Source organism: Carassius gibelio, chromosome B15, assembly GCF_023724105.1.
Source record: "Carassius gibelio isolate Cgi1373 ecotype wild population from Czech Republic chromosome B15, carGib1.2-hapl.c, whole genome shotgun sequence".
Classification (NCBI taxonomy): domain Eukaryota; kingdom Metazoa; phylum Chordata; class Actinopteri; order Cypriniformes; family Cyprinidae; genus Carassius; species Carassius gibelio.
Window position 1 is genome coordinate 13,830,392 of NC_068410.1, and position 10,426 is coordinate 13,840,817.

Genomic DNA, 10,426 nt, shown 5'->3' on the forward strand with positions numbered 1-10,426 from the left:
TGTGGTGGCTGGAACACACTGGAACAGATTCGAAAACAGTTAATGCTATTATAGGCCTAAATGCTGTTTTGACATGCAATATTGAGTATAGCGCAGAGCATGTGGCAATTTGACCTTGATAAATGACTGTCCAGGTCTCATTAGCACAGCCTTCCAGCTGTGAGCCCTCCAGTCAGAAGATCCAGCAGGACTAATGAGACTGATGTTAATATTTCAATTTCTGCTGCATATATATATATATATATATATATATAACTGCCTGTTTGTTATTGGACTGTTTATATAAAGACTTCAAAAGACTTATGATCAGCCCCTGACTGCACAAAATCATTTTCAATGCAGGCAACACACGTTTCTGAGTTTTTTATTCATTTATCAACTGATACAGAGCTTGACGCTGATGTCATCATGCAAGGTAATCTTGACTATCACTCGTTAAGCTTTCACAACTCAGTTTCTATATTTCTAATGATACGAAAGACCTAGGATCAATCATTTTACAAATTAAACAGAATGAAATAAATTATAGTCAATCGTGCCATGCCATATGTTGCTTTGGAAGCTCTGATTTCATTTTCAACATATTACAGCTAGCAAACCAAACAGATCAGTCAACACAATTATAAACAACTGATAACATTCTATGATAAACAAATCTCACATCTTAATGTGATAGTGGCTACATGGTCAAATCAAGGCAATCATTAACATACTACCACAAGAAAGGAATATCAAGCAACAAAAAGGAGGAAACTCAATCATTATGCATTGTTTTAAGTCTACTTGACTGTCTGACTGAAGAAGGCTGTGTTAAATTCTACACTGTCCGTTCTCCAATTTACAGTATACAAATATCAGATATGCAGTATACAGATGCCTTTTGTGGGATGCAAACGCATGCTGGAGCAGATATTCAACCGGACTGGATAAGAAGCAGAAAATAGAGAAAGAGTTCACACATCAGATGACATATCCAGCTTAATTGTACTACTTTTGTTGGACACACACACAAAAAAAAATCCCTGGAGAAAGCGTCCTTTAAGCCATCCACCTTGAGAAGGGTCTTCACTGCTCTGGTCCAGATGTGGCGTCTGTCTCTACTCCGTCTGTTCCCCCTGCTTTGTGAAATATGTTTATTTTTTTTAGTTTTACTGCACTTCGGTTTGGAAACAAACAGCTGTCTAGGCAACTACTAAGTGACAAGACAACAATGTAACATCAACCACTACAAAATAAAAATAAAAATTAATTTAAATTCATGAAAAATATCTGAAAGAATATAAAGAAAAAAAATATCTGGCAATGGGGTATGAAAAACAAATTCAATTAAACCCGCCCACTGCCTGTTTACCCAATAGTATTTCAGCACCCCGGGTTGCCAGTTGGTGGAAAACACAGCAATTTCATTTCATTCATTGTCAAGTGCGCTTGGTCCTGTTGGTGTCACCAATCTGGCAACCTGCGTGTGACTCAAGTCTGAGGAGGAGGTGCCAGGTGAAAAAACCCCTTCACAATATTTTGAATCTGGACTGCAATACCTAGTTCAATCACTCGGTGTCAATCTTACATACAGGACCTTTAGGCCCTTAATTTAAGAATGTTTAGATATAAAAAAAAAATGAATAAAAATATAGTTTTTTGCAGTGCTTGATAGCTACATTTGCATTATTCACAAAATATACCATATGCGACAGAGCATTACTTGTTGATTGTTTTTGCCAGAATATGAGTTGATCATAGATGGCCTTTTATTTTTGTCAGAGTAAAACGGAGCACAGCCTCGTTTCAGTGATGCAGATGCACCTGAGGATAAAAATAACACTTCCATACCTAATATGCTTAGCAACCGAGAACTGGGTTGATGTTGCTTGGGAAAAGCCTAAACTCGGCACAGAGGTGGGGCAGCGCAGCTGAAGGAGAGATATATGGGCCTGGGCTGAAGGTTGGAAGGACACCTTCATTCTCATTGCTTGCCCCACTTTCCACATCAAATGAGCAGATCTGCTCAGCTTGTCCTCAAAGGACAACACCAATAAAGGTAGTCCAAATGGAGGCTTTGGTGTGAGAACATTAACGTTATGGTCTTTCCGACAGCGTTGGCCTATTTGTTGCTTCAAAGTAGAATCTCCAGGGATCAACAGCTCGAGAACCATTTGCATACATACTGAGCTGGGGGAAACAGTTTATCCAGCATCTCTAGAAAACTAGGCAATTTTGTGCAAAAAATTAATAAATCACCCAAAAGAAAATTGAAAGGGGGGATATATCTGCAAGAAGCTTTAATATTGAGTCCTGGAATTGTGGAGGCTTAAACCACCCACAAGAGAAATTAGATTTGAGATATCTGTGTCTTAACAAACTGAAATATTAGAGACGATAGTATAGAGTGACTATGTGTACTCCGTTGGTGAATGGCCTTTTCATACGGCTGCAATCTTTTAAGAATGATAGATGGGCTCATTAATAATTACTTCATTAAGAAAAGAATTATCCGAAGCACTCACAGAGTAATTAAAATGCACCCCTGAGCATGTCTTATTATGTTTACTTCGTATAAAGACATGACTCATTAAACATAATTTATGGATTTTTAATTTTATTTCATTTTGGATATAACAGAGTTCTTTTGTGGCTCTCCAACTATAATAGGCGCAATATTTCTTGCTTTTTTATTAAAAATCTTTGCTACGCAGAACAGAAAGATAGCGAATCAACACTCTCTTGAACTCTCATTAAAGTTCAAAGCTCTGGTTGTTTACTTCAGATCTCTAAGCCAAATTCTGTGAGGATATGTGAGGGTTTTTGAATGTCTTGCCAAACCGAATTGGATCAAAATAGCTGGCGGCCTTTGCACCATGTGGGATGGGTGTTGAGTCTAGCTCTTGACTATGACTGTTGGGGACAGTGACTAACCTGAGTCCCCTTGGCTGCCGTTGAGGCCCTCACCACTGCTGCTCACCTCCTCATTGGGCTTTTCACCGGGTTTCATCTTCTTCCGGGTCATATGACCACGGAAGCCGGCCTGGATTTTGGCAGCTGCCTTATTGGCCTCTGGGTCATCCAATGGGATGTCCATGATGTCCTCTTCCTCTTGTGGCTGGTTGCATTCCTCCTGAATGATGAATTATAAGTGATAAATTTAGCAAAACAAACACTGGGTGTACTTCGTATTGATTTTTCTCTTGCTAGAGTGATTCAGACTATGTTTTTATATACCACCACACTGGGTTTAACATCTCCTGGCCATTTAAGCCCTCTTGCAATGAGTCATTATCCATAAGCTCCACAGAAACTGAGGCTTTCCAACTGAATGCTCCTCTTCTCCATTAAACTTTAATAAAGTTATTTCCATTTAACAAATAAAGGGGTTTTAGCAGAATGAACCATTTGGGTTCCCATAGGAACCTTTCAGTTCCAAAGAGAACCAATTTTTCTATCTAAAGAACCTTTTTCCACATTAAACGACCTAATGTGAAATGGATGTTAAAAGTTCTTCAAAGAACCATAAAGAACATGTATTTTTAAGAGTGTAAGAAACCTATTATCTGAACCTATTAAAATAAAATGAACTGAAACATAAATGCAATGATTTCAAATACATATAATCACCCAGATGCTACAAAAGTCAACTGTGACCAGCTTCCTGTGCTCTTTGAAGCATGTCAGCACACATCATAAAGCAGTGTGTGTGGTGGGATGTGATGTTATTTGTCTCAATAAGTCTTCCTGAAGCTGTGAAACCACATGCTTTCTCCCACCACGACAACTTAGCATTATGTAAAATGGCTCAGCAGAGGCTGGTTGGCAGTCTTTAAACTGCTTGAGTGAGGGTGATGAGCAGAAGTCCATTGTAAAACCCTGGTAGGAGCATGTCCACCCACTTTTGAACTAAGAATCGGCCTCCTTTTCATATTAACCAAGCATTTTGCCAACATATCTCATATGTGGCCACAGGCAGAGGCGTTCCACAATCCCCCTATAAATAAGCATCTCAAATAAATGATACATTTGACTAATCCTTTTGCATACGCATAACAAACAAACATCAAGCATAAATAATTGGGGTACCAGCAAAAGGACCTTTTTAACCCATAAGCTCACATAATTGTTCATATTTAAAAACGAGAGCTGACATTTGTTAACACCAATCTATGCACAATAACTAGATTCATTTTATATCATTTGTTTCTCTATAATACCACTTAGCATGCTTTTTCAGATGCTTACCAAAAATGTTTGTTGCTGATGAAAGGTGACTGACTTTTTAATTATGCAAATGTCCTCATATACCCAGCTAATATAAACACGCCCTATATTCGTCATGGGTTTTAGGCGTTTATGTTTAATAGGAAGTTATAAATGAACATATTGTTTGATAAATAAATAAACAAAAAGAATAGATAGATAGATATTTTATATTTTTCTGTAACTAATATAGCGCCACCAAGAGTCCAACTTATTATTCATTTTTATTCACTGAGACGATACGCCTTTTTTTAAATGTAACTTCATATTATTTACAGTAAGCAGATTGTATATTTTAATACTTCAATTAATATTAATAATGCTATTAATAACATAAACAAATATTTGGGGATCCTTTGACGCCCTAATGGCTTAAGAGTAAACTGTTAAAACTTAATCATTTGCATATGAATAAAGAGTCAACTGTTTAAAAGTGTGAAATGATCGTGAGCACAAAATATGGATCTGAAGACATAAACCCATAATTTACTGGACATGAAATTTACCGCGGAAATAAAGTTTCGATATATTTGAAAAGTGCAGCTTTTCTCGGTCCTAAATCAGTAGCCGTAAGAAAAAGTTAAAGTATGCTTTCATTTATGATCAAACCGATACAATTTAGTTAAAAACAATATGTATTAATTTTATACATTAAATATATATATATAAAAAAACAACGCTTAAAGTGGTCTCTACTCACGATATGACAATCCATGACGCGCAATTACAGACGCTTATTAACGTGATCTCGTCTTGTGCAGGTGCAACAGAGAGTAAACCTCCTCACAGGGCAAACCGCTTTGGACGAATACGCCTCTTCTCCAACTATCCTTATAATTCAGAGTCTTAGGGTGGGAGGAGAGAGAGAGAGAGAGAGAGAGAGAGAGAGAGAGAGAGAGAGAACGCGCGACTCGCGAGCATCATCACTGACACTGTCACTCAGCTCTTTGCTCGTTGCAAATATTTAGTTTAATGCTGACGTTTACACCGCCATTATTCTCATTTTCCCGACACCTGTTACCACTAGGACCCGAGATACTTGATTTTCAGTGGAGAGAATGATAAAGAGACATACCATGGTCCAACCCAATTATATAACATAACTTTAAATAGTCACTGGCCAAAATATTCCTGAGGGCTATCATCATAAGCTACGAAAATACTAGAAGCAGCTCCCCACATCTCAGTCAGTCCCACACAGTCCGTGCCTCCTCCACCCTGTGGCAATCTACTGTAGAGTAAGACAAACAGACAGTGAATCCATTGCCCTTTATTTCTCTGGAACACTGCTGCATCTCCTGCCTCCTACCCTACCAAGATTAAAGAGAGAAGATGCAGCTCTTTTCTTGGCATCTGCTGGAGCTGTAAAGCTGGGAGCTAATGAAGTCGGCTCACAAAGCTCGAAGTGTTAAAACACTGAGTTTCCAAGAAGAAGATGAGGTGACTTTACAGTCGTGCCAAAGATTGATGATAACATGAATATTGTTCCTGAAAATAGCACTTACACGATTCCCTTGCTCCTCCTACAGCGTATAAAGTCATTGGACAAGAGTTGATATAGGTCAGGTTAGATGACCTACATTGGAGCGAGAAGAAGAGTGCTTTGCTTTAGTGTGTGCGTCTCTAATTAACCCCTACAGAAATCGAAACACTCCACTTTGGACGAGGAATTGAAAAGCGAAACAGCTAATAGGGTACATATTCTGTTTCTTTGGAAATATCACAGAACTCCAAAATCTAGATCAGTTTCTCCCTCAGATAAATGGTCGGTAAAATGTTTCCATGGAAACACCACCAAATCGGTCTCATTCGAACCCCTTTTAAAAAAAGCATATGGATTATCTTCTGACCTCTTGGTTTAAAAGATCTAAACCTTTCTGAATATCTCTTTATGAAATGTTGCAATCATTTGTTTGGGTCTATGCATAGTGTTTAAATGACATAGGATGTATGTATAGTTTGAGCTTTTTTGAACCTCTCGCAGTCTTGCTCTCACCAGCTGGACTATTTCAGGACATCTTCAATCACTGTTCTCCAGAGAGACACAGAACCACACTGTTGAGTCCTTGATTTTATTTTTTACTCACTAACTTGGGACAATGAAAGGAATATTCTGCAGATGAGGATGAGGTAGGGCTGTTTGATTATGGCAAAAATCATAATCACAATTATTTTGCTCAATATTGGCATCATAATTATTTAATATGATTACTCACAGATTTTTGGAAACATCTTGCATTTATTGATTTTTTGGCTTTCTTTTCCTAGAACATCAATTACAATACATGGGAAACAAAATAAAATGTACAACTTATAAAACTAAAATAATAAAAGGAAAAAATAATATAACATGTAACATTTATATTTCACAACTTATTTTATACAAATACCACATTTTTGTTTACCAAATCAAAAGAGGTGGTGAAAAAAAGACAAGAAAGTAACAAAAATCGCTTACCTTATGTTCCATGCTGTCAGGATTTTCCTGGTTCTCTCTTTCAAGTGTTGATTCCTGCCATTTATCCCTTTGCTCCTCCAACTGATCCTCGTGATCTCCTTCATTCTCTGTTTTTTCAGTCTGTTCTTGTGACTCTGTCAGATGTTCTTCACTGATAACCTCTGTTTCTCCTTCTAAAGGCCTGAGATCAGCTTCTTCTTCTTCAAAAGGCAAGATATCTTCCACTGGTTCAGTATCATGGGTTAAATCCTTCTCCTCATCTTCAGTTTTTACCATATTTTGCTGAGGCAAGTTCGAAATGTCCAGATCCATCTCTTCAGCATCACTGTCAAGATCACTCCCTTCATTTACGTTCTCTGTGTTTAGATCCTTCTCAGAAGCATCCACTGCATCAGTATTTAAAATCTCGTTGCTTATCATGTCCTCTGTGACTTCAGTTTCACTGTCGTTAACTAGCTTTGGGGTTTCCTTCTTCATTGCATCCATCATTTTAGAGGCGTTTTGTTCATCAGTGCTGTTCTCGGCTTCATGCTCACCTGTATGAGTAGAACAGTGATGGTGCACTTCATCTAGAACATCTATGACTTCGCTATATGTCTCATCACTGTAGTCAATGTATGTGTCTTTCATTTCAATCAATGATCTGCTATTGATATCAGATGTGGAATCGGCTGCATCTTCTACAAAGTCATTGGTGCTGCTGTAGTCATGATTAGTCTCTTCCTGGTTTTCATTGTCTGGTAAATCATCCTTTACTTCAGTATGTTCCTCTGATTCCTGTTTTACTTCAACTGCGTTTTCAGTAGTACTTTCAGTTGATTCCTCCACATAAATCTGCTCAGTGCTCTTCTCTTCTGGATCAATGTCTTCTAATAAATTATCAGCCATTTCTAAAATTCCCTGTTCAGCATCTTCAGTATGGCCATCATCATCATCATCATCATTATCATCGTCATCATCATCAGACATTTCATTTGCCTGCTTGCCTACATCCTGTTCAATATGTGAAGGGGTTTCAACAAAAGATTCATCTTGTGCTTCAAACTCTCCTTCTTTCAATTTTAGGCTTTCAGATGGGTGGTTTATCTCTTCAGCACATACATCCACATTTGCGAGACCACCAAAGGAAGGCAAAGGTGTAGGCTCAAGTTCTGATCTGCAGATATCAATATCTACAGCTTCTTTTGCAACCTCCTCATCCTTCAGTACCTCTGATGTTTGCTCTGGAGTCCTGCTGGGGTCTTTTAGCTCTTGAGCACATATATCAACATCTGCTGTTCCCACATAGGGAATATCCACATCGGGTCCACGTTCCGTCTCACCGGATTCCTCATCGAGCTTCTTATCTAACTCATATTTTTGCTTCACTTCAGTGTCCTCAGAAATATTAGTGTTGGGGTCTTTTAATTGAGAGCTTAGGGTTTCATTGTCTCCAAAAGTTTCAGAACGGCCAGCGTTGTTTCTGAAAATTGACATGTAAGAAGGCATGGGTAATTTTATATATGCAACAGTGATTGATAATGTGGGTAAATAAAAGCACAAACAACTATAACAGGAGTAATAAATGAATCCTAATGTACAACCCAGATTGATATCTGTGCTCTGACACTACAATCAATCCTCTGAAAGCCACCCACCAAGGTTCGCCCTGCTATAAAACTGCAGCGCTGCTTGAACGTACAACCAGAATCAAGAAAATCATATCAAAACTGCAGGCAATCCTATGAGTCATTTTCAGTTTTATTGTCTAAATTTTAATCTAAAATCTCACACTGCTTCACTTCAGGCTTGGCTGTTTCTCTCATCTGGAAAACTGTTAGGGGGAGTGAAAAAGTAAAATCACACTTCCTCATCCACAGACCTTGTATTTATTTTTGGTGAAATGTAGTTTCCTTGTATTGCTGTGCCCTGTTTTGAGAAGAACAAACACCACATTAGAAGGAACTAGTATAATCTTAAGGTTCAAAAAGTGTTGTCTCATCACTGTTTTTTTTTTTTTATACCTTAAATGAATGATTATTGTAGAACCTGTCTTCCAATTTTGCACCCCACTCTGCTGGGTCTAGGCCACTTTCTGAAACAAAACATGCATTCGTTTGTACATTCATTATTTTCAAGCAATGCATCGACAATATATTTGATCTAATAATAATTCTAGCCCTTGCAAACAAAATCGGTTTGGCTTTGGCTTGGACAAAGGCACACTGTATAAGCATATAATGGCTAACTCATATAAGAGTAATTTAATATATAATAAAAATACTAAAGTGCCCCTATTATAGATTATGAAAGATTGATGTTTATATTTAAAGCATCTCATTTACCCTCTCTGGCTTTAAGAAGGTTTGAGAAGTAGACAGCAGCAAAGGTAGGGATGTCCTCAGGCTGGTCTCTCAACACTTCTTTAGCAAGACCCTCCAATAAATTCCCAAAGCCTCTCGGGATGCGCAGGTTTGTGTTGGAGAAGGGAACAGACATCTTATACAGCTCTCAGGTCTGAGCTTAATTAGGGGAAAGACGTGTTCAATAAAGGTTAATAGTGTTGTAGACTAATGTTTTCCACATTATTAGAAAAAAATATATATTAAATGCAATGATTATCTCATTAAGATGTTTAATTTTACTGCATGGTATTCACATATAGTGACACTGACAATACATAATATGTTGTGCTAAAAATCAACTAAGTGAAAGACAAACTCGTTTTTTTCCTCTGTAAAATGAAAGATGTATAGGAACACTTGTGCTATCAAGCTTTGTTTCTTGCTTTGTTATCGGGAGTCAATATATTTTTAATCATTTAGCCAGGTGTACTGGTGTGATGTTTCTTACCGTTCAAAGCGAGTCGAATGTTGTCAACCGTTGCTATGCAACCGACACACGGTTCCTACTACCGATAGCGGAGAGGGTCAAAACGTTACGACTTGTCGTGTTCAAAAAGCAAAACGTCAGTAGGATCCCCCAAATGTTGTTTTTACACATGCAATATAAAATGGTAGGTATTTTTGCTATAACGTTTTTTTTTTTGCACTGTATCTGGTCTCTCAAGGTAATATTTTCAGTATTGACGCACACGATCGACATCAAGTAAATATTTAAAGTGGTCTAGAGACTTTATCTATTCTATTTTATTGTCATACATTATATATATATATATGCTTGCGTCGCGAATCGTGAGTCAATCGGTCAAAAATTATCAGTCATTGAGAATACTAAATAACAAATAACAAAAAGGTAAATAATAATAATTATTCAAACCGAAAACAAGCCTGCAAATGCAATCCTGTCGTATGTTAGTGAAACAGTTCAGCACATTCGTGTACCCGATACTGCAGGTAAAGCCAGTTTTTTAAATATAGAAATATAGGTGAAAATGGTAAATATGATAATATTTTTGGCCATACAAATAACCACCTGTCAGAGTCCAAAGCTCGCTAAATATGTGAAGAGTAAAACAAATTGCAAGCATCAATTTCTAACCTTTTATTAGTACTACAGCAGGCAAGGTATTTTACCATTAGATAAAAGAAAAGAAAACACACAATTGTGAAAATGGGCTTAAGACACATACTATAAATTACTTAAACCATTCTTTTAAGTCATATAGACCTTCCTGTTCAAAAACAGCAAATCAGCTGACACACTAAAAATGTTTTTATGAGCTGCAAAGCAAATATAATGCAGTAATTATTTCGTTCAAGACTATAAAAAAAAACATACAAG

General features: G+C 37.3%; 1 protein-coding gene across 4 annotated transcripts; it reads right to left on the reverse strand.

Annotated features, from left to right (window-relative positions):
• Positions 1–348: 348 nt before the first annotated feature.
• On the reverse strand, positions 349–9,335 carry spa17 (sperm autoantigenic protein 17). Of its 4 annotated transcripts, none has more exons than XM_052575476.1 (6): positions 9,028–9,335; positions 8,707–8,777; positions 8,565–8,611; positions 6,704–8,165; positions 2,960–3,112; positions 349–1,115 (listed from the first exon to the last, which is right to left on the reverse strand). In XM_052575476.1, exons 1-6 carry the CDS (start codon positions 9,179–9,181, stop codon positions 1,098–1,100), a joined length of 1,905 nt encoding a protein of 634 aa, XP_052431436.1. In that variant the 5' UTR covers positions 9,182–9,335; the 3' UTR covers positions 349–1,097. The 4 variants fall into 4 exon arrangements, with proteins under 4 accessions (XP_052431436.1, XP_052431433.1, XP_052431432.1 ...); XM_052575473.1 differs by having other exon boundaries at positions 349–1,118; XM_052575472.1 differs by having other exon boundaries at positions 2,914–3,112.
• Positions 9,336–10,426: the final 1,091 nt, after the last annotated feature.

Coding starts and splice junctions, on each gene's coding strand:
- spa17 (XM_052575471.1), bottom strand. CDS start 9,181: ATGTCTGTTCCCTTCTCCAACACAAACCTGCGCATCCCGAGAGGCTTT. Junction 8,612..8,706: donor ACAATAATCATTCATTTAAG/GTATAAAAAAAA, acceptor TTCTCAAAACAG/GGCACAGCAATACAAGGAAA. Junction 3,113..6,703: donor CTGACAGCATGGAACATAAG/GTAAGCGATTTT, acceptor TTCATCATTCAG/GAGGAATGCAACCAGCCACA.